General features: G+C 34.6%; 1 protein-coding gene across 1 annotated transcript; it reads right to left on the reverse strand.

Annotated features, from left to right (window-relative positions):
- Positions 1-7,374: 7,374 nt before the first annotated feature.
- On the reverse strand, positions 7,375-10,670 carry LOC128993891 (heat shock-related 70 kDa protein 2-like). The gene is made up of 4 exons (XM_054417961.1): positions 10,466-10,670; positions 9,920-10,026; positions 9,480-9,731; positions 7,375-8,735 (listed from the first exon to the last, which is right to left on the reverse strand). The coding sequence occupies exons 1-4, from the start codon at positions 10,665-10,667 to the stop codon at positions 7,407-7,409; spliced, it is 1,890 nt and encodes a 629-aa protein (XP_054273936.1). The 5' UTR covers positions 10,668-10,670; the 3' UTR covers positions 7,375-7,406.
- Positions 10,671-25,529: the final 14,859 nt, after the last annotated feature.

A 25,529-nucleotide genomic window follows, 5' to 3' on the forward strand; every position in this document is an offset into this window, starting at 1 on the left:
GTGTTTACGATACATCCTCGTCCTCAAAAGCACCAGAACAGCTTTCTTCAGGACTCTCTACAGTCCGCACACCTTGACCGATTATTTCAGCTATGTGACAATCGAACAATTAACTAGCGGTTTCCTATTCAAGCATCCCGGGTAATGGATACGGTGCCGCCGCCATCGCTTATCCCTGTAATTGTTATTGCCGCTTTGGCAAATGGCTGCCGAGAATTACCATTGAATTGTTTAACAGGAGGAGATGGTCAATTAATTGCGGTGAGTGGCGCAGAATGAACGCGTCGAGACAACCGGGAGTAGGCGGCTGTGGAAGTCCTTACCCGGTGCACAGGCTACTGCTGTGTCTTGAGTATCACGGGGTTCCATTGGCTATATGTGGTGCACAGGCTTACTGCTGTGTCTTGCGTATCATGGGGTTCCATTGGCTATATGTGGCAGTATTGAGGCCCCATATTACATATACACAATTGTCCTGTGCCCGAAAGATCAACGGGCTTGACAAAGGCGATAAAATGCTCTCAAGCCTGAAAAGACTTATATCTACTGCAGTAGCGTACTGTCATGGTTAGAGACCTGGGGCGGCTTAGCTACTACGCTGGATTTACAAGCTTCACAAGGTGGCAAAAAACTATAACTGTTTTCCGTCTGATCTTACGAGGGGTTAGACACCGTCTCATTACTTGCATTTCCAATAAATTTGAGTAAAACAAAGTTTATGCAGAAAACCTTTCTAGTAGATTTCATGTCTACTAAATTTTCTTCCATATCAGTTCTTGTGCTCTCTGGGAACTATAACTGACTATATTGTCCAGGAGCTGGCTGCTCTGGAACTTTAATGGAAAGAGACTAAAAATATTAATCTCTGGAAGCTTTGATGTCTCTTATACCACATTTCAGGCAGACACTTTCCCCTCAACTGTAGTCCGAGATGTTTTTCCTGATAAAATACAGGGTAACCTCAAAACTGGTCTAGGAATGTACTCAGACCCTTCTTCGTCTCTTAGCAAACAATTAAGTTTTGATCAAGTAATTATTAGTAACCCACGTAAATAATGCAAAAGGCAAAATACCAAAATCAAGCCTCCAAATTAGGTCGTGTATTTGGTGTTTCCTGTTTCATTCACAACTTTGGTTTTGTTTTGTACAATTGTATGTATACATGAAACACTAAATAGATTTTAGAAAAAATGCCAATGGTGCAAAAGCAGAATGTGGTGCATGTATCGGATAGGAAACTTCGAGTGACGCTAGGAAGTGTTAGGACAAGAGGAACATCCGAAACAACGACAGCTTACTTTGGCAACAGCAAGTGAACTTTAAATGAAGGGACAAAGCCAAATTCTAGCAAAATCACCCCTGACACTTAGGGAAACACTGCACTTTTAGCTAGTCACAGCCATTTCAGTAATCACTTGTAGGTAGGTAAATTTGGCAAGGGAATGCGAGAGACTTGAGGGAAGAAGTAATCTTCTTTACTTTGAGAACTCTGAGATAATGTCATCGAATTTCACTGATGTAATATTTGTACTTCTGATTCAAGGGTCGATACGACGAGATTTGGGTTGAAGTGACACAATTATCTCATCAATTTTTTCAGTCGGTCATCAGCTCCGGGTCTATAATTATTCTAATAATATTCCCAAGTTGTAACCTTTCTTTGGGATTTATGGTATTACTTTTATATATTATATAAAATATTTAAATTAATTAATTACAAGTTTATTTGTTATTCCAGGTATTTTTACGATTCGTTCAAGGGAACGGTCCAAACCCTGGTCTTGTTACTATTTAACGTCGAACTTTTGAGAGATATAAGTATATTATATTAATAGCCTAATGATTAAAATAGATCGACCCAGTATAGCCTAAAAACGTTTTTTTTTTATTGAACGATGCAATGGAAAATTAAAAATAGCGTAAGAATCTCTGTAATTTGAGTTATACTTTATTTTGTTAAAACACTACTAAAATGGATTCATTTTGGCATTAGGCTAAGCAAACTGGTCAAATTAAACTTAATACTAACTTGTAAAATGTAAAAAAAATGTATTGTACATTTAGTATTCAATAGTCGATGATTGTATATAAATAAAATATATTACTTCGCTTTTGTAAACTTATCCTGTAAAACAACGAAGTGCAAGAAGTTAGCAGTTTATTCAATAGAGCGCAGGCATGCATAGTCGCTCTCTTGCTGGCACCTATCGGCATTAGCAGGAACTACAGGCGAATGAAACAGAACATAGCGTTAGCTCGCGTGGTTTTCTCATTGAGCCTTATGAGCCTAAATAAAGTGTGCATTTTGTTTATAAGAAAATAAATAAATACATTGTGTAAATAAATGTACACAAAACCCTTTGGTAACTTAATTTAATACATCTGTAAATTAAACCAAAGCCCAAAGAAACTATCCAATGGAATTTTATAATTATAGTTGTTTAATACACAGAACCTTAAGAATTTAAGTTAACAACACGGACCAAAATATTTTAGGGATGTGGTAATTTTTGCAATAAATATGTGTATTATTTTTATACGTATATATTTTATTCGTCAATGGTGTTTAACGTTGTTTAAACAATTAATTGTATGATAGAAACACAAAGCTCAGCAACTGAAACATTACTACATGCTCAATAATTAATTGTAATTGGACACATAAACAATAATTCTATGCTTATTACAAGACCGATTACTGTAGTTTTTTCACAAGTTATACAGTTATTGAAAACAAATTGAAAGTAATTTGATTAAATTTTTCGAGTAACAGTTATGTTAATTTTACTCAAAAATGATAACTTTTGTATATTCCTTGTCTCCCAAACATTTAGTAATAAATCAAACAAGTAACGTATTTTAAATTTTTATCATTTTTAACACGGATCGATTACGTATGTATGTTTATCGTTAAGTACAAATTACGATTACTAGAAAAATACGTACAAATATTTAACAATTGTAATTTAAACAACACAGGTTTAAATACTATAGGTTATGTTTTATCTATGGTTATACTGTATAGAATTTACTATTTACAGCAGAATAACAGCAGCGCCTGATATTTTACGGGAGGCAATATGGTTGCTGGAACTGTTTTGCGTCAACGCGACTGCAGGAACTCGCAGTTTTTATTCGCGACTACAGACCCGTTAAAGTTCCAATGTTAAACCCAATGCCTTTAAAGTAAGATGCATAGTTAAATAATAATTTATTTGAACTATTTTGTGGTATGTATTTTAGGTTGAGGTCATATATGCATATATCATTATGAGAATATTCTTACTATCCGACCCGCGCGAACCATTCTCACAGAATCCTTCCCAAATCTAACTTATTGAAGACTTGAAGACTTATTGAAGAACACATCCATACAGTTAATACTGCGTAGTAAGTGCATCGTTGGTTTAAATATGGGTCTTTACTTTGGGAATAAATGTGGGTTTACATTTTGATTATTAACTTTTTCAAAATGTAATGTTGTGTTATTTACATTTTTACATGTTTACAGGACCTCTTTGAACACTATATTTGAAGAAATTAGATGGCGATATACGATTTTTGTGTTGATGGCTTTTTTTTTACATTTCACTGAAAAAGCGCACCCTTGACAAAGCCACAAACAACTGAATGTGTAAAAAACGGAGTCTGGCACGTACTGTAATCCTTCCTTTGTTAGCGACTGTCCGCGAGTCCATATGCCTTAATTTAAGTCAAGACAAAGATAACTTTTAAGGGAGATTTCTTCTTGGTCAGTTTGAAAGGATTTCGGACTGTAGCGTAGACCATTGAGTAGTTTGACCGTCGTCAGCCAACTTCGCTTTGATAGGTGCCCAAGAGAGCAAGCTACAACCAATCTTGGACCCTGCTTATGTTTCTTATCAACTTGATAATAGAGTTCTTTTCAGCTTGGGTTTATGAGGTGATGAACCTAAGGACGTAATGAGTTCAAAACTCTAATGGATACAAAAACGCGTTCTACGTTCTTTGGAAAAGAACCGAATAAAACTGATATACAGTAAACCATTTCCTGCCGGTAACGAATTCGACATAACATAGCTTGAACATAGCACAAAATAGCATTGAAACCTGTGATGTTTGAAGATGGAATTCTTAAAAATACATAGAGTGGTTGGTGGGTATGTCAAAATGAAGGCTATGTCGTAAATAAAGAAACATAAAAGCTAAAGAATCCATGTGGTACTTACTTTTGAGTTGTTCTTGTTTGGACTGCAAGTGTGATTTCATCTCCAGGGTTATTCATCGCAAAAGCACAGACTAATTATGTTGGTCTCCGTGGATGAAGTAAAAACAAATCACTCGGATTTGAAAAGAAAATATTTGTTTGTTTTGATTAATTTAATTCACATGTTTCAGCTGATCGAATAACGCGAGTAAACATTTCAAGTCTAAATTACTTGCAGAATTACAAAATCTAACAAAAAACCACTAAGTGGTAACACTTTCCCCGCCAAGTCAGCAATCCAAAAAAGTTAATAAATCATTACTTTTTCCGCCAAGAAAAACAATGTAATGTATGTAAGTTTGGCAACTTGGCGGCAGACTTTTGCTTGGTTTTTTTCATTTAAGTTACGTTCGTGGATAATTTCACAAATCAACTTCTCTAATTAATTAGTCCAACTAAGTATAATTTATGAAATGTGGCACAAATAAGGTCAAATTTTGTAAAATAAGCTCTCACCTAGCAATGTACCAATGGGAGGGATACTTGCTCAATGAAACTAGTTTTATGGTATTTATAAAAGGGATCGAGCAAAAGTCTGCCGCCAAGTTGCCAAACTTACATACATTACATTGTTTTTCTTGGCGGAAAAAGTAATGATTTATTAACTTTTTTGGATTGCTGACTTGGCGGGGAAAGTGTTACCACTTAGTGGTTTTTTGTTAGATTTTATTTATTTTTGTAGAAAATTAACAGTTAAAATAAAAATCCTCTTTTCTCTGATATATAGACCACGGCACAACTACATCTCATTTAATTTCAATAATATTGTTAATGTAGAACTAAATTCTACATTTTTGGTCTTATCTGCTTTAAACAGATTAAACACTTTTTGACACACGTACCAAAATTACTATTTAACAAACCCACTGGGCTTAAACTCAGTTTCAAATTTCATCAATGCTCATATTGAACAACATAAAATGTGTTGATTTTACATAAGTGTTCTAATAATTAAACCCGTATATCTAAAGACTAGTGTAAATTGAGCCCTTATTAGAGATGTAAAAATGTAATCAAACTAATTAGGTTTGTTAGAAATAGCATAAGGCAAAACAAATATTGAATAACTCATTTATCCTAAATTTACATATCACTTTTTAATTGCTTGTTTAACATATGTAGAGTGATTTTCCCGATCGTTTTATTTGTTTTAGTGTATCAAAACATAGCACAAACCTTAGTACTAGCGTACTAGTACTAAGTTTCAAGTTCCTAGGTTTCATATGTTTTGATAAGTAGTATTAAACTGTTAAGTATTAAACTGTAGTATTAAAAATGACGAGCTGCTGTACCAGTGTACCATCGGTACACTGCATTTTTCAATGGAAAGTTTCGGGGAATATCACTGCTCTAAGTAATTTTATATAGTAAGTAGTTCAAATCATTCAGTATACCTGAAAAAAATACTTTATAAAAGTATTAAAATAATTTTTCAGCTGTTCCTATGAATTTCTCTAACATTTAATTAATTAAGATTTAATCGCAGCTGGTCCTTCTTTTGTTTTGATTTTAATCCCATGGCCAAACTCGTACTTTGAGGGCTTGCCAAGGGTTTATGGGTCAACGCACCGACTTGAGACCCTCAAAAGGCACATCTACACGCTAAGGGCTTTCAAACAACATAAAAAACATTAAAATTGAGCCAGTGGTTTGGGCTGTAGGTCCGTCAACATTTAAGGAGAAGAAGGAGAACACGGAAAATTTGTGAATTTTCAAACTAGTTTTTCTTGGCTCAAACACAACCGTTTTTTAAATTCTTTTTTTTAATTTTGTTGAGAATGATTGCCCCTATCCAGTAGATGAACAATTATTTTAATAGCTTTTGTTTCTTCAGAGCTATAGACGAGTAAAAAAGCCACTTTTTCACGTCATGTATATATACACTGCAGCAGCTGTGTACCGCTGGGGGACTTGGCGGGGCGGAACGCTGCCGCGTTCCTTAATATATACACTGCAGCAGCTGTGTACCGCTGGGGGACTTGGCGGGGCGGAACGCTGCCGCGTTCCTTAATAAATCGTGTTTACGAAAAACTAATGACAAATAAGGGTTTTGTATACTTTTGTGATGTAGTGGGTAAATAGGGCTTAAAAATTACACCTCATGTTTGGAAATTGGTGAAGAATTAAGGAAGATAATGGTGTACGGACGAAAGAAGTACTTTATAAATTATAAAATACTAGCTGGCCCTATATTACAGACGTCGTCCTGTCCTAATATGGTTTTATGTCAAATGGTCATTCATTTTCAAGATGAGCTCTATTGCATCGCTCAAACTCATCCAGGTTGAAGTTCGTTCGCTACGCTCACTCACCTTTTGGTTAAAGCTCGTTCACTGCACTCAATCGCCTTCAGGTTTAGCTCCTTCGCTATGCTCAATCGCCTCCAGGTTGAAGTGAGTGAGTCAAAAATATAAAGGAATTTTTTTTTAATTTTTAAAATCAAATTACTGAATAACGGTTGGATAGATTATAAATTTCTTTACACAAAAACCTTCCCCTCGCACTAAAAACACAACTAAAAAGAATCATCCAATTCGGTGCACTCGTTCTCGAGTTATGGATACCATCAAAAAAAGGGTTCATTTTTATTTATGTAGATATTATATAAATGATCATTTTAAAAGAACAATATTTGCAATCAGTTTGAAACATGTAAAACTAGTGGGTGTATAATCTATACTATATTAGTTTAGTTAATGTCCACACTATATTAGTCGGGGGACTATATTAGCTTAGTTTAAAAATTGAATGGCAATTAAATTCCGTACACTATGATTTAAATTAAATTGCTATAATTTTTCTTTCTTTCGTATATTTGAAACTGCCCGTTTCTAATCTTACAAACTAAATCACTATTATCTAGATGAGATACATAAAAATAAATAGTATCAGCAATCTGAAACAGACTTTCTCCCATTAGCTTGTCAACAAACTTTGGGTAAGCGGTGAGTGTAACCATGAAATTTTATGGGGGAAATTTGAAAATCTGCAATAACTTTTGAACCCTGAATTTGATAGCACTGAATTTGATAGCTGTACAATTTTGTTTAGAATCCATAAGGGCCGTAACATATAAAATTCAAATTAAAATAATGAATTCATATACATGTTTGTATTTTTTTATAGTATAAATTAATTTTCTGTTTATATTTCTTGCATATTAATCGACCTCCTCTATCTTCGGCCCTCCTTGCGACTTCCCCATGTTCTCCCCTCCCCTGTACAGTCTAGCCATGATTGGGTTACACAAGCTCTGTAGCTCACTCATCTTCCTGTTGTACTTCTCTAAGTCTGCCTCCTTGTTTGCCTCTATCCACATCAGCATTTCGTTACATTTCCGCACCACAGTGTTCTTCTCGTCCTCAGATATCTTGTTGGTCAGTATGGCCTCTTCCACAGCAGACTTGAGCGTAAAACATACCGTCTCTAGTTTATTCTTTGCATCCACTCTGTCTCGTTCTCGGTTATCTTCTTCTTTAAACCTTTCTGCCTCCGCTACCATCCTATCGATGTCTTTCTTGGTAAGTCTGCCACGCTCGTTGGTGATGGTGATGGATTTGGAAGCACCACTGGACTTGTCTACAGCGTGAACGTTCAGTATTCCGTTAGCATCTATGTCAAAACTTACTTCAATCTGAGGGACTCCCCTTGGCGCAGGTGGGATTCCTTGCAGCTCGAATCTGCCTAATAGATTGTTGTCTTTGGTCATTGTTCTCTCCCCTTCGTACACTTGTACAGACACTGACGTCTGCATGTCCGCGTATGTTGTGAATACTTTAGTCTGTCTTATAGGTATTGTAGCATTTCTAGGGATCAATATAGTCATTACACCCCCAGCTGTTTCAATACCAAGGGAAAGTGGAGCGACGTCAATTAACAGAAGATCCTTCACTTCTTCGGTCTTGTCTCCATGAAGTATAGCAGCTTGAACTGCAGCTCCGTACGCAACGGCTTCGTCAGGGTTGATTGACTGGTTAAGTTCTTTTCCACCGAAGAAGTTTGAAAGAAGACTTTGAATTTTAGGTATCCTTGTTGAACCACCTACAAGGACTATCTCGTGAATCTTTGAAGCTGAAAGCTTTGCATCATCCATTGCCTTTTTCACGGGTTCCAACGTTTGTTTGAACAAATCGGCGTTAAGATCTTCAAACTTGGCTCTAGTTATTGATGACAAAAAGTCTATCCCGTCGTGGAGGGAATCCACCTCGATGGTAGCTTGTGTAGAGGAAGACAATGTTCTCTTGGCTCGTTCACAAGCGTTCTGTAATCTTCTCATCGCTCGTTTGTTCCCGGTAATGTCGGATTTGAACTTCTGTTTGAACTCTTGGGCAAAGTGATTGGTCATTCGCCAGTCGAAGTCCTCTCCTCCCAAATGTGTGTCGCCGGCCGTGGCCTTGACTTCGAACACTCCGTCTGCAATGTTCAAGATTGACACGTCGAAAGTCCCTCCTCCAAGATCAAATATCAGTACGTTCTTTTCTGGAGCACCCTGGAAATGGTCGTTAGATTAAGTTAAAATATGTTTACTATAATAATCCAGTTTTAAAAATCTTTGTACACCTACATCTACACACTGGATAGATTTAATTGCAATTAATTAATTGGACAATGGGGAGTTTCGTCCTTGTGGATTTGCAAATAATTATGCACGAATATGCGTCATCTGAACACATTTGAACATGTGTTTAATAATTTAACAGCTGGTTGTTGTATTGTAATTGCATAGTTTTTTTGTTTTTATTTATTGTTTACAATTTGAATTTGTGGTTAAAGTGCTTTCCTTATGTTACGTGTGTGTTTCTAATCGTATGTGTTAATTATTTGTGAGTATAAAGTAGTGTGTGGATTGCATAACTATTATCTTTCTAGAGATTGTTGTATCTAACCACAACGGGATCTGTTGCTAGTGCACCATATTGTGAAGATGGATACAGAGTTATTGTGACACGAATAAGTACAAATTTGGTTTTTGGCGAGTACCAACTGATTATTTAGCCAGAATCACGTTACTATTGTCCAATGCTCACGGATTGCTAGGCCCAGCGTCACACTTTCGAAAAGTGCTCCGAAGTTTCTTATGATTGAAAAACCATCAGATAACCAAACAAGTATTGCAAATGCTATACATCCAATACAATCCCTCACACTGCCCACCTGTATTGTCTAACACGTCACCGTACTATTTTACAAATTCGTCTTCAGAGGTTAAACTACACAAGACGATTTCTCCTACCTTCTTGTCCAGCCCATACGCCAGAGCCGCCGCTGTAGGCTCGTTGATGATTCTGCTGACGCTGATTCCGGCTATAGTTCCCGCGTCCTTGGTAGCTTGTCGCTGAGCGTCGTTGAAGTAAGCTGGTACCGTCACCACCGCTTGTCGTACCTTCTGTCCCAGGTAGGTCTCTGCTGTAGCTATCATCTTGGTGAGAACCATCGCGGATATCTCCTCCGGGGAGAAGACCTTCGTCTCGTTCTTGTATTGCACCTGAAACCTCAATTGTAAAATCATATACTTTGTCAAAGTTAAGACATTTGTTTCTTTCTTAGGGCAGAATGAATGATTGACAAATAATTTGGCCAGAAGGAGAATATTTGGTCAAACCATGAGTCATCTTTGCTCTTTCTTCAAGTATAATTATAAAGTTAAAGTAGGGTATATGGAAAAAATATTACCTGTATCATAGGCTTGTTGTCGCTGTTCAACACCTTGAAGGGAAAAGCGGGAATGTCTTTCTGGACAGACTCCTCATTGAACTTCCGACCAATCAATCTCTTGACATCTATATTATAAAACAATCATATAGGTAAATACGAAACCCTTTTAGAAAGTACTTATGGACATTCTTTGTCTAAAGGTAAACGTTAACCATCATACTGCTAGATATTATGAAACAAATTCTCACGGTGTATTCTAGCTACCGTAATTATGTTAATTTGTCTGATTTACTAAAGTATTTTTTCATCTAGAACTAAATCGAGTTTTAACAGAGTTTTTAGTTTTTTACGTATTTTTTCTGGTTTTAGGGAGGGGATGGAATAAGGCAAATGGCATATGTACATAAGTATTATCAATACTGTCAGGGGTCGAACTAGGAGACTTTAAATGTAAGTATTACTACACTAAGCTCCGTAGAGAGCTATAACTGTTTATATATATATAACTTTTAGATGACTCTCATCACTATACAAAACTGTCTGGTTCAGACAAACTTCACCTACCATAGACGGTGTTCTGGGGGTTGAGAGCGCCTTGGTTCTTCGCCGCCTCCCCTACCAACCTCTCCTTTTCCGTGAACCCTACGTAGCTCGGTGTCGTCCTGTTGCCTTGGTCGTTGGCGATGATCTCCACTTTGCCGTTCTGCCAGATGCCGACACAGGAGAAGGTGGTACCCAGGTCTATACCAACAGCGGGGCCTCCCATCTAGAAATGACACTTGGATGAGTGTAGGGTTTGATGAGTCGGTGGCTCATGGGGTAGCGCGGTGGAATACGAATTCCGGAATTCTTGGTAGTTGTCAGGTTCCCGTCTCGGTGCAGCCACAAACTTTTTTAATTCATTATTCTTGAACTATATAAGTTTGCGCCAAGTTACGCACATGCGTGAACGCCAAGAGGACACATCAAATGCAAGATTAATGTAACCGTCAACATATATAAAACTATAAACAACCGTCACATCTGGCTACACACTAACTAAATCACTTACATGATAGAAAAGACGATTGGTAAATAACTTATTCATGCTTTAGGCTTACGAGTTTAATACAGTTGTATAGAAATCATGCTAATGTAAACCCTCTTGGGTGAGAGAAAGACTCCCAGCATTAATAAAGTCCCATTTATATTTCCCTTCAATCAAGTTTTTTTAGGTTGGCGTGTTTATTAACGTAGCTGGAACATACATTAGCGTTTAATTCCAGTTAGAAATTGTAAAATTGTATAATAAATTACTCTTAAATAGTATTATGCAACTGAAATTACTTAAATAAGACGACTTTATGCTACCGTTCATAAAGTTTTTACACGCTTAAATTGACAGTTTACTATAGTTTACAAGGTTTAATGGACACTACTCGTAAAATATTAAGTTTCATACATAATAAATGGGTGTAGAACTAATGTATCCTATATTTTACTCGAGCGTTAATAACCCAATAACAATTATTTAGCTAAATGTTTGATTTTTTTATCATTATTGTGTTGATGTTACACGGGTATTGGTAATCATATCCAATTCGTTTCTTGGTGGAAATCCATAGTTTACACAGCCAATCACTTTCCGAAATATTATAGATATTTGATTAGATAAATTTAACAAGTTTCTTTTTAACTATAAAATATTAGTTACTTTGTTACGTGTCTACACATACTACAGTATTATGACTAATTAAGGGTACATGACTACTAATTATAAGTTTTAGTATATGAACAGAATTACCTTAAAACGTTCAGATTCAAAACTGAAAATTTACATTGTCATCCGTTGGATTTTTGTGGTTATCGTGTATTCTGTCTCAGATGTTGGTAAACAAATTTATTTTGAATTTTTTGATCATATGTTTAAATTAAAATGTTTATTTGCGTTTTGCCAAACCACAAACAAAAAAGAATTATTATACTTTGCCTGTATAACCGAGTTTAACGATAATGTAAAATACTGTACTGAAATGAGGCCCTTTTCACGTTTCCTTTTCTTTCATTGGGATTTTTTTTAAGTAGTCACTGAATGTTGGTTTAGTTTGCATTTAAAACACAAACTATAGTATATCGCTCTTTACACGCGGGGGAGGGACTAACGTCATTGTTTGTACATAAGGTGTGGCTAAAATATTTTAAATTTGTATTTTTTAATGTGGATCAGTAGACAGTACAATTGGAAAAGTTTTGAATTGTCCTCAAGAAGTTATTCTGTTACTTAAAATTGTGTACGATGCTTAGGTATTGCAATTTTTGTTAGAACATGTAAATTAATGTTATGTTCTTTTATTGTTTTCCGTTGTTGCACCGCGGCTAATCACATTTGTGAGGTAGCTAGGCAGCAGCGGTCTGGCCGATGCATCACCACAGACAAATTAAAATATTTTAGCGGTTTATGGTTCGTTATTTATAAACCAACCAGATTCATTGGGTATTTCAGTAAAATCACTAAATTTTTAGATATTCAAGATGTAACATTTTAAATTCATGCCATTTTGATAATGTTATAAAAGTAATAGATACATTTCTAATAATCACATACAGAGGCAGACAGGAAACCAGACATTTTGGACACATATTAGTTTGATATTTATTTTGTTGTGTTGGCCTAAAGAGACATACACAAAATCTTTTCAAAGAGTTATACACACCATGTATATTAGTTTGATCAAGTTTGTAAATATACCAAAAATGTACGGTTATTTATGATATACACATAATTAACATAACATTATTATTAAATTATTCTTTATAACTTAGTGACAACAATATGGGTTAAATATCGCTGTTACATTGACAATGTTTTCAACTTAGATATCTGGTTAGCTTTCCTGTTTACATGTTCGTCAGCAACTCATTTACACCAACTCGTCATCGGTGACATCATCAGCTGTTTTGTTTAACGCAGGAATGCAGCGTTATCTGCCAGCTGTAGACAGCTGCTGCTGCCACGCGGCCAAGTGGTCAACTAACAGTGGATTGTGACAACCCAGCACGTTGTAGCCGATGTAGGTGAGTTAGATAACGGTGAGATGACATTGTTGTTGTCAACTAACTGTGGTATGTTTAATCAAGGTAAACCATTCGTGTACGTGTTGATTCCGTTATTAAATACATTCCAAGGTCCGAGTTTTCATTAGAATAGATTAACAACGTACTAAGCTATGTACATACATGTTTACTAGTGTGTAGCAACAGTGGAATTACAAGGTTTGCTGTTAACGGAATGGAATTATAATTCAATTCTGGTTGTACTATTAATAAATCGTTCAAATAGTTTTGGTCTGGGTATAAAAATCGATTGTTAATAGTGGGGTATTTAAGTAATGGGGTCACTAAACTACAATGTATGTACATGATTTCTTTTTGGTCTAATCTTAAATTTAAAATTTATCATAAAAGACATTAATTGATCCTTGACTAATAGTTTCTGATACATAATTCACCCTAGTAGTTTCCACACCCTAATATGCAGAGACGATTGTCCTATTTAAACGCTTTGGATTTAAAATAATAATACGTTTATACTTTTAATTGAGTAAAGTAAAAGTAGTGCGGGTTATTCAGGCGAACAGGGGTAAAATATTTGTTTCAATAGCAAAATCAAACTGCCTAAACCCAAAATTATTAACTGTACCAATACCAAAAATAGTTCAAAGTATTAAATTGTTACACAATCAACTAGTTTTGTAAGTGTTGCTCCCCTGCAGCACAGAACTGAGGTGTAAGGATGTTGGAACAGAGTGATCAATCACTTAGCGACGGTTGACGTTGACGTTGGTCCCGGCTGAGTGATGTGAATTGTCAGTGTTGTTGATACCAACACAACAACAACAACAACAACAACAACAAAAACTGGGTCTCTAATCACTCCAACATTGGGAGTGTCCCAGGGCCTAGGACGTGTATAATGCCCAGGACTCAATTTGTCTATTAGATGAAAATCTGAGACATAGTTGATAGTGACATAAACTGATGAAAATCGCGCCAAGACCAAGGAAGTCTATGGAGTCTAGGACTGTCGAGGTTGTGGATGTCACCAAAATTGTGAATAATCACAGGTGTAAGACCGTCTAGTCTCAAAGATGTCTTGAGGACTGAAGAGGAATGACTGGATTTTCTAATACAAATATGGGTTTTCTAGGAGCCGAACGACCTTTATAATGTGTATAAACTGTTGTTTATAGCCAATGGTGAAACTATATTTGACCTCGTCTCACTAACTATAACCCAGTCCGATGATCGATCTTTAGTAGTTTTTGTATAAACTATATTGGCACATGTGTATATTTCCCCCATAAAGTATCATTGATAACTATCTGATCAATTGGTGCCTCTTATACGCACTTAAATTTCTCTCTCAACTAAAATCATACTGACATACATGCAAACAAGTTTGTTAAGTTCCCAAAAGTAAATGTTTGTTTGGTTGGTAAATTATCTATAAAAAAATTCCAATGTACCCATGAACTTTTGAGAAAACTACAAGTCACACCCCCATAAACCATATACTTAAAATGTTCGTCATGACAAGAAACCCATCTAACCTTGCGCAAAACTATCCATTATTTCATAAATTGCCCTTAAAGGTTCCTTTCTAAAGGGAACTTTCCATGTACCTAATGTTAAAAATGCCTCAGCTGTACTTTTATATGTTATTCTTTCAATTTATTACCTTACTAAAATTAAAAGTGATTTTAGCGAATTTCCCATATAGGGAATAAGCTATTACCGTAGTACTCATGGTAAGACCTGGACGCGGGACCGATTTTTTTTTTCGTTTTGAGGTCCCTAGAGGCCAAAAACACCATCCGTTCAAATTCATATATATATATATATATATATATATATATATATATATATATATATATATATATATATATGTCCGTCAGCACGATAACTCGAGCAAAAATGCCGATTTTGATGAAATTTGGTACAAACGTGTAAACCTACGTTTATTTGAACGAGTTCGCGATCCAGCATGATCGGACCATGGGAACGGGTGTTTACGGGGGGTTTTATGGGGTAAAAATAGGTTTTTCCCATTTTTGACCCAAAAAACATAAAATTTAGCAATTTATTTCCAAACCATTTTGTAGAGCTTAAAAAAACAAATAATTTAGTATATTGAAGCGTTATTATGCGTCTAATGGTTACGGAGAAAATTCCAAAAAATTGTAAATTTAAAATTCCTATGTTATTCTTATGGAGAATGAGTAAACTGTTGTAGTTTGCTTGTTTATGAACATATTTTGATCAAATTTGGAAAATGTTTTTATTTCTTACCAACTATTAACATTTTACAAAAAAAACAGTTTTACCCTCCCTGATGCAGCAAACCTAAGTACTTGTTAAACTAATTCTATTTAAATCGGGAATAAATGCTAGGGATTTTTAAGTAGACATTTCAGTGTAAATCCAATCAGTCAAATGGAAATTCGCTTAGTCTGCAGGTTTGCTGCGGCGGGGGTATTTGTTTGTATTACTGTATTCTGTTTTGTGTATTTCAGCTTAACTTAACCAATAAATAGTTTTATTAATACTTATGACGTCAAACGGGGCGAAGCCCGTGGGTAACAGATAGTATGAAATGCTGTTAATTTGTACTAATGATATAAAGAACGCAAAACTTTCTATATGTACAAAAGTAAAATGTGGATCTACACACGTTATTCCACTCACATAATTACACCTATTTTATATCTAAAAATAACGAAAGGGGCTTCAACTCCGGTTTGATAAATGTTTTCCCATTATATTTGAGAAACTTTAAACGTAAAAAATTAAGTCCTCTCCTACTCAAGCACGGTGTTTGAGCCTAGTTAATTAAGAACCTGGACACAATTACGCGAGGCATTGACGTCAAAGTGAGGGCTTGAGAAGGGTGTCGAGTTACCTCTGAGGGTGGTTTGAGCCCGTGAGCGCCAAGGGGTGGAAACAAGCTATTTGGATGAGAAAGGGTTAAAAATATAGTGGGCGTTAACAACTGTACACTGGTAACCATCGTGTTACGACCGTGAGCATTAACGGAGTTAAAGAGTACGTGCTATGTGAATTAGATATTTTTTTAATTAGCTTATCATGGTCGTTTTGGAAAAATAGACTACCCATAAATAAAACCAAACTGAGTACTTAAACATTTCGGTTTTCAGTTTTTTTTTTTTTTTTTTTTTTTACGTTGAGTCTAGTGATCACCCCTATATGATCCATAACTCGTTTATGGATATGTTTAAACTAAAATAATTTGATTCTACCTTCAGAAATTTGAGAAGTCAGATTTTGCCTCATTTTGCCTTATTTTACAACCAAAAGTAATGATTGACTTATTTTGGAGAATGTTTCATCATGTTTCCACTGCTCTTTGGTTACAATGCTAGAGAACGAACAATAATTTATGATTGTTTTATTGGGTGGTTGAAAATAAAATTTTAAAACGTTTGGGAAATGGTTAATGGATACAAAATACTGTAAAAAAAACACTCTAAACATAAACCGGATCAAACTAACCTCAAATTGTCCTTAGTTGATCAATAAGCGTGAGAAATCTATTAAAGAGAATGTTTAATGAAAGGTTTGACGTACAAACTAATTATTTTTACTTTTCTTCCAACATATTTCCTCGTTAATCAGATATGTTCCACCGAGTCAATAGACTGACAGCAGTCTGTATCAGCCATCAGCCATGCAGGGAATGAGGAAGCATTTAGTGATAAGCAAGTTATAGCTGACAAGCTTCTGAGAGATAAGATTATCCAGTAACCTTTTAGGTACACAGGAAACTGAGTTTTAGCTGAGTTGCTGGAAATTCGTCTTAAAAGGATGGAAGTGGAAATCAATAAAATTAGTTAATACAATTTTTCAAAGTAGGATTATGTCAATTTTGACCACATATAATTTTAGGTGAAACAGGCCAAAGTCCAATGTACTGAATTTATTTCATTTTAATTTTTTTAGACAAATTAAGCTAATGATTGCTTAGACAATTGAACTTTTCCAATTGGAATTCCTACCCTCTAACATCGGTTGGTTCTTTTATTAAACGCAATGTAAACTACACTGATATATTTTTATTTATTTTGGTGTTAGCCGATTCCTAAAACACTTTCTTTAGGAAAGATTTTCTACAACTAAAGAGGAAATCTTTTGAAATAACTGTGTTTTTAAATACGTCCCACGATTGTACCAACGAAACTGGAAAGCCTCACTTGCTACGTGCATGTTTGGTTACTCACCCAGTAACATGAAGTAATAACAGCTCTTATTGCTTACAACTATTATCATCGATATTGTTGTATTGCAATATCATAGAGATTGTAGTAGAGACCTTGAAGCTTGGCCTTGATTTTCTTCATCCATCAATGGGCGTTGGTTTACACATTCCATTGCGATTGGATGACTAATCAGCTGTTGCTCTGGGTGACTTCATATATTCAATGTATTTGTTTACCGATAGATAGTCTTCCTCTTTACACCAAAAGAAGAGGGTTTTAGGATTGAAGAGGATTATAATGTAGGGGAAAAGTTATATTTAAGATTAATATGTAGATAGATAAGCTATTTCTAAGGAGTGTAATTTATTTTTAGGTACTAAATTAATTATTTCTTTAGGTATAAGTAAAACTTCAGCATGAGCATACTCTTTAAAATACTATCATATGATGGATTAGCTGAAAACAAATAAGTCCGATTTAAGCATATTATTTCTTACTATAAAGATTATTGTACTGTAATACAATTAACTTTCATACTAATTCAACTGAATACAGCTGTCCAAATTATGTAAACAATAAAAGAGTGAATGAAAATTGTAAAATATACACTTAAATAATAATGAAACATCAAGTTGACGCCAGTGCACTCAAACGTCAACAATACGAAACACCCTATTTACCCCTATATCGAGTAATCTTCAGTGTAATCTTTGCTAATTAGTTACAACTGATGTTTTCCCTTTGTACTGTATTTTGTAATTTACTAGTATACTGTGGATGACTTGTTGTGAACACATATTACGAGTATTTTGTTTACTTTTTCCTTGTTATTTTGTTCAACCAACATAGTTCCTTAGCCCCATAACCCAAACCCCATTAGGCCAAAGTTAGGTTTTTTTCAAATGAGTTTAATAGCGAAAAACGAATTTTCCTCAGGTAGTGGATGTTACCAATCACGTTTTTAGGGCTGTAATTCCCTGATTCCAAAATATAGTAAAAATCCCTCCTCTGGATTTCGAGATACATACAGACTTAGCTCGTATTATAGTATAGGATAGGATATGATAGGATTAGATTGGTTGTAGTATTTATATTTGAGTATAAAAACCATCTCTAAGTATATTAACTAAAAGACACCGTTTCGTATGTTCGTTTCTCTAAAAAGATTAATTAACTTTCTCGATAAAAAAACCTGGGTTGATTCTATCAAAGTGCTGGTCTGCTAAAGTGAAAAAAAACAAAATTGTAAGCAACGATTATACCTGTATAAAAAGTATGACAGTAAAATATGAAATACTTTGATAACTTAAGTTAAAGTAGTGGTTTGGAACACTGAATAGTCGCGATTAACAATGGTTAACTTGCCTCATCGCTATCTTTGGAAATTCATATATCTAACTAATACTTTAAACTCGAAAATGTTTAGGGAAAAATACTTTCTCCATATACTTTGTTAGAGGAGAAAGTAAAACTTATGTAAACTAGCTAAGTAAAATTTAAACAGCTTATTTACATAGTATACTTCCCTCCAAAATGATATCTGATTCGCACAATTCTACAGCAATTCCACATTATTGACAGCAGCTGATTGTTTTCTCCGTGACGTCACAGCAGTGTAGATAAGACGCTTTTGTGAGGGGACCAGACTGTACCTGATTGATAGTGCTCGGTACAGTCTGTGACCTTCATTAATCCTCACGTCTACTTGCCTCCTCTTACCACCCTCCACTTCCACTTCTGCTCCTACCGATAATAACACGGGGGTTTTCATATTTTAATTTTCTTAATTACCTTAAACAAGCCGATCCCTTTTTTTATCCAATGAGACTACATTTCCAGGTTAAAAATACAATATGATTGTTGCAAAAATAAAATTTTGTTACTTTAAAAATCAAGAAGAATGTATTTAATTTTTTATACATTCTAGCTGCGTATTTACAAAGCTTAATCGTGCAGAATGAATAAAAACTTATCAAAAGTGAACCACAGTGCAATACTTTAAATAAAAAAACTACTATACGTACAAGCCAGAGCAGTTTACTTTCAATTCTACTCAAACTCCCTGTTCCTCTGAGGTAGGCCTAGTTAAATACAATATTATAATTTACCTGATAACAGATATAAGACAACTTACTGCATGTGTGTTTTTCTACTTTAGGGCTGGCCCGTTCTTTTACCTAGGGAATAATTTGGTTTTGCCAAAAATCTTTGTAGTTTTCACTTTTTTACTTTTTGATGGGTCCCTGTCTTCTGAAGTCATCTGACTCGAGACTCTAGTTTTCTGACTCTAGACTCTGGCCTTTTTCCATCGCTATAAAGAATGAAAATTTACTATTCATCATTTTAGGGACTCACTAGCTAGACTTTAGTGAATTGCTAAAACTAAAGCCAACTTACCATTATTGTCCTTCTGAACAACACGTAATTTGTCAATATGCAAAATAAATTTTATCAACATTCGATTTCCAAATCACCTTTTATTATAGGCACATTGGAACCTAAACCTCGCCTAATTGGTGAAATAAGAGTGTATTGAGGGTGTATTTATTCACATCAGTACTTGCGAGTCAGTTTCATCATCATTCCATCCAGACCACATCTTCCTCTGCACTCACCGGACACTAGACCTGTAGTGTACAGGTTCACATCCATGGCACGTGGCTCTCGCGTCTGTAGAATGGTTAATGGTACGTTTTCCTGATCCAACGACGATCCGTGGAATTATTAAGAATCTAAGGACGTGACCGATGTGTAGTGTGTACACCGTGTTGCTGGTAGTGAAGGTTTAAGAGGTTAGTTGACTGTTGTAGGATATCTGAATATCTTATGGATGTTTGTGCAGTCTATTTCGGCTATTTGTAAAGTTTTTGATTTTTTGAAAGTCCCAGAGTGTGAACCAGAGTGTGTGTCTTCGTCATAAATATTAAGATAGTATAATGTAAATTTCACATTGTTTGGGCTTAAAGAGAAATTTTAATTGTAATATTTTGTTTAGACGTGTTACTTGCAATTGCAGACATCGCTGTCATTTGTCTGTTAAGCCGAGTGTTTATACGGTTTATACTACTTGAAATTTGAAGGTTAGGTGATTCGATTCTGGACCCAGCTGTTAATATTATTTTGGCCATTAATCGTGTTTTCTGACAGAATGTTGTAATAAATGTCGTAAATAGGTGTCACCGGTTCGATCTTTAAAAGATGGTATATTTTTGGTTCGAAACTGTACCCAGCTGTCCTTGATCATTGGGATTGTAAATGGTCCTGGCTAATGGAACAGTTGGTCATAGTCAATAACAAAGCTACACATATAATCTCACCCTGTTCTACACTCATCCTTCACTTATATTTGGGTTAAAATACGCAACTAGGTAGCGTCCCCATTATTAATTGATAATAAATACTTAGTACCAAGGCCGGGGTTTAGATCTTCCCTTATTGTAAATACCAATGAAACTATAGTAACCCCGATGTGTTTTTGTGTCTCCGATATGTCGTACCCTCTGAACCAAGTTAGGTTTGTAAAATGGCAATACAATTATCCAACTTTTAACTTCTACGAGATCCTTAATACACTCACTCCCGCGTGATGTGAGACCTTACATACAGATGTGTGTGCCAGCTGGGACTGAACCTGTTAATGAGCAGTATATTATCTATCCTTTGGCAAATTAAAATAAATAACTTCGAATATTATATAGTTTCCAATCAGAGTTTTTTATAGCTTTGCAAAAGCTACGGAAAAAATGTTTTGGTGAAATATTTCATTTTTTTCTCAACCAGTGCTGCAGTATCCATGTACGATGCGTGTTCTTCTTAAAAATTAGAAAACAAAAGTCAAATAAGGAACATAAATTATTTAATACATTACCAACCACAAATAAACCGTACACAAGCCAGCTGTTTGCAGGTGCTTTGTGTTTGAATGACAAAGAGTGTATTTCCCCGTGCCTGCAGTTGACATCCTACATCAGAACGCCATGTTACACTGGTCGACCTGTTTGTTGCCATAATACCCTGTAACATTTCTTTTATCGCATTTTTTCCATCTGTTACACAAAATAATAAATATGCGGGGCATAAATGATTTTCGTGACATCTCCTTTTGTGTTTGAAATAGCAAACCCTAATCAGTTATGCCTTAAAGGTCATATTTCTCGAAATCGATTTATGCCTCTGATAGAGTTAATGTAAAGACATCGCATTAGCTTGTAGTCTTTCAATCCCTACAGACTCTCAGCTACGTCCGAAATATCAAGGTGTATCGTAATATCATATTGTGTATCGTTCATTGATTGATTATGTATTTTTTTTATAAGTCACATTTATGATGGACTTTAAATATGAAGGTCATATTCTATAGTGTAATTATAGTATAATGTGAGTTTAATATCATTAACAAGCCATCTGCATTATTATGCCTTTTATGGTAGTGGAACGTTAATTCTGTTATGGTATTTTTTTTAACAGAAATTGATGCGTTACTTTTTTCAATACTTTTTCATTTAAATGGTGACCATACAAAGTAGGTATTTTAAGCCAATTATGAATGGAGATGAGTGTAGGATGAGTGACGCGATCTTGTAGTCTTGTTAGTGACTAAGGACGACATACTCCTTAGACACAGCTGTTAATTAATAGTCCATACAGCTAATAGCAACTAAAGCGACCTACAGTTTATAGTGGAATCCGAACCCCATTTTTGCCTTGTTATTTACGAATGCATGTTTTTTTTCAATGCAAAATAGTTTTTATGGATTTTTGGCTCAATGATAGGTAAGCTAAAATATATAATATGTTTAAAATTGTCAAAAACTTACTCGTACACAAGGTTTCATCCTACTGATAATCTTACCGGGAACTTAAGATTACTCAAGATAGTGATTAAGGTATTAGCTATACAGTATAATATCATGAATTAAAAAAATTATTTTCTATAAGCTCTAATTTAAATTTTATAACTTGGTGACTACCAAAGTTTCGGCAAGGGATGTTATGGTTCTAGCGAATTGGAAAGTTTTAGAACAAGGTTTAACTTGAGACCATATGAATAGAGAACTATTGATAAAGTTTGAAGCAGTTTAAGTGGCAGCGAACCGCAAGAAACAATGGCTGGGTGGCCACAAAATGTTATTTCTGAGGATAGAGTAATATTTGCACGCAAACACACACACGCTCGCACCAGCACACACGTACTACCGTATCATTACTAAGAAAGTTGAGATTGAATATACTGTACCATCAAATCTTCTACTTTGAAGATGCATACATCAAATCAGTCTTGGAGTGGTGTTAGGTTCATAAACTCTCGTTTTCGCACAAATAGCAATGTTTCTCTTTTAGACAAGATGTTTGTATTTATTTTGAAACCGAGTAGCGTAAGTCATTTCATAAATAAACCTCACTCAAAGCTTTAGAGTATTTTGTATTTATTTAACCAATAAACTACCATAAAACAGATTAACTTTTACCTATACCGTTTAACATAACTTATTTTTATAGGAAAAAACGTAATAATTGAACGTAATTGAAATACCAACACCCAACCATAATGGTATAGTTTAAAAAAGGTGAAATAACGCAATAGACAATTCAAAATATGTGAAGATAAAAGTTATTTTTCATCAACTGAGAAACAAATCATCAACCTGTCTATGCTATAGTGTCCTTTACATTGTTATAGTATCTAAGGTAGGTAAATCACGCTTTAAGAAGAGAATCTGCAATCGAAAAATAATATGTATTGTAAATTTTGTAATTTTATTCATCTCAAAACTGTTTGAAACGAACATCATCTGTTAAGGTAAAGGTTATTGTACATTTCATATTGCTTTGATAAACGTTATTAAGCTTACTGAAATGCGCAATTGGTACACGGGATCCCTATTTGCAACTATAATCGCAATGTTAATTGTTTTCTTTACATAGAATCGATAGAATGGTGAATTTATATTGAAATTGATTTAATATCAGGGGTTTTTAGTTAAGTTAGGTCTCCAATGCTGATGAATATGCCATCTTCTAAGATCCTATATTTTTGTCTAGATATTGAATGGTCCGAAGTACGACACGAGCCTCAGGTTCAAGCAGTATCATGTTACCAAAAGCCACAGGAGATTTCAAACGTTTCATCCTGAAAATCCAGGTAAGTCCCGCATCCTAACCATTGCACATCTGCACCGTGTATTTTTACACTGATGTTGTAGGTGGCAGTATTTATATAATCTCGTGTAAAAAATTAAAACCCACTCTTTGATCTTTGGGTTTAGGTATTGGTAGTTAACTTTAAGCAAAACATTAAATAATTATTCTGCTCATAGACACGAAACTAAACCCAAAATCATCTTTTTTTACGATATTAATATACAACCTACAAAAACCGGCTAGACTTGCTGTATTACGTACGGTAAACACTCATGCGGTCTACATTCACTATCGTCTACGAAATTGATTAAATTCAGATGAAGATGGTTGAAGTTGTATAATCAATAGAGACTTTAATGGAGCTCTTAACAGCTGATTGGATTGTTGTTGTCGATGTTGATGCTTGTCGCACATCCAACATAGCATCACCATCAACATTGTGACAGGTTAGTTTATCCTGTGGATGTTTTTTGTAAAAAAAAAACTACTTTGTGTTACTTAGACGAATTTATAAATAGTAAATAAGCATTAGTAACGTTGGAACAGTATTTTTATATTAGTTGAAATTGGATTTTGGAACAAATCCGTTATTGATAAGTTATATCTATCAATCAAATCGTGATACTACAATTGTATGTCTCTAACGTAAATTACCAGATGTAATATTTATCGAGCATTTATATTATTAGACATCTTCTGTCTTGTCCCGTTTTACTCCATCATTTGAAAAAAAGATTGAAAACCCACTTTATGATAAAAATTCAAGTGGTTATATTCATGTACCTGTTATAAAACTGGTTTTACTTTATTTGTAACATTTGATTTTGTTATTGGTTTCGATTACCTAGAGGGTTTTAACAATAAAAAAGCTGTGATGGGTATTCAGACATTACCTTAGTCATCGTAGGGGAAAAATAATGTTCTTTGATTTTTTAAATACTGTATTTTATTTTAGGAAATAATTTTTTAAGGGATGGAGTCCTAACGAAATTCGATGTTTGCTTTAAGATTTGCCTTAACTAATATCACTAAATGAAACTTGCGTTAACTTATATATTAATTTGGATTACGTTAAAGTTTCCAAAATACGCCAAAACTAATTATAAAGGTTTTAAAATTATTAACAATTGAAATCTTTTTATATTTGATTATCTGTATTGTTACATTTTGTCAAATATTTGTTACTATGTTTGCCTTGAAGTGATAAAAATACTAAAAAAAAAGCCTCTGAAAAAAATAATCAAAGCCTTTAGTATGTTTACCTACGACCGTTTTTTAAAGTAGCCGTTTCAGTACAGTTCTTAGAATTGAAAAGTATCTCATAACAGCATTGTTTACTTTCATAACATCATAGTTTTACTCATAACAACACGGGTAACGGACCAATGAGGTTCAAGGATTGAGAGAGGAGAAGCAAAATTGTAAGATTCGAAATTCAACTAATCAGCTGTTCAGGCCAATTTAATTGTTGATTGATTGGTGCAATTAGTATTTGATACAATGTTTCGTTGCATAACTGTCAGTGGCAATTAGAGGTTATAAACAAAATCATAACCTCTCTTAGAAGCTATAAGTAGTGATTTTTAGTAATTAAAACACTGCCGTAGGTAAAGTAGTGTACGCAACTCGCGTAAATAGTGTTAACGACACTCGTAGAAGTTTTTAAGGCACTCGCCAGGGCTCGTACCTTAAATTTTCTACTCGTGTCATTAACACTATCTTTACGCAATCGTTGTGTAAACTACTATAACAGCATTACATATTATAAGAGCTTATTTAACGTAGAAAGTATTCCTTTTACTATTGATAAAACATTTTATTAAAAGCAATTGATTCATGGGAATCAAGTAGGTGCAGTTCAAAAGCAGACGATTAAAAAGGTCATTTGCCTTAGTGAACAACAGTACCTAGTATGTTCTCTACTGTTAAAACAATCGCATGATGAATAATTACATATAAGTGTGAATGGTGATGTAATATAAAGTTGGATTTCGTTACCAACCATAGCAGACAACTTAATGTACGTTTGATACATAATTTTAGAATACAAGCCATTCAAAATTTTATCCAACCATCTGATCGCACAGCGTATAGTTTCCTATTGTTATAAGATGACCTCACACAAGAACTTTAGATTATTCAGAAATGACAGTGCCCTATGCGAGAGACATCTGTTAATAATTTAATGGCAACCTGAATTTGCATCACAAAGCGCTATCTCTTTATTGCTACAC

The sequence above is a fragment of the Macrosteles quadrilineatus genome, unplaced genomic scaffold, assembly GCF_028750875.1.
Source record: "Macrosteles quadrilineatus isolate MER2022 unplaced genomic scaffold, UCM_ALF_1.0 Scaffold_5__1_contigs__length_97177068, whole genome shotgun sequence".
Lineage (NCBI taxonomy): Eukaryota > Metazoa > Arthropoda > Insecta > Hemiptera > Cicadellidae > Macrosteles > Macrosteles quadrilineatus.

Bases quoted from the DNA above. Each gene is read 5' to 3' on its own strand.
- LOC128993891 (XM_054417961.1), bottom strand. From the start codon at position 10,667: ATGGGAGGCCCCGCTGTTGGTATAGACCTGGGTACCACCTTCTCCTGT. The intron at 10,027-10,465 runs GTAGGTGAAGTT...TTTATAATATAG, and splicing joins CCCCCAGAACACCGTCTATG to ATGTCAAGAGATTGATTGGT. The intron at 9,732-9,919 runs GTAATATTTTTT...TTGAGGTTTCAG, and splicing joins ACAACAAGCCTATGATACAG to GTGCAATACAAGAACGAGAC.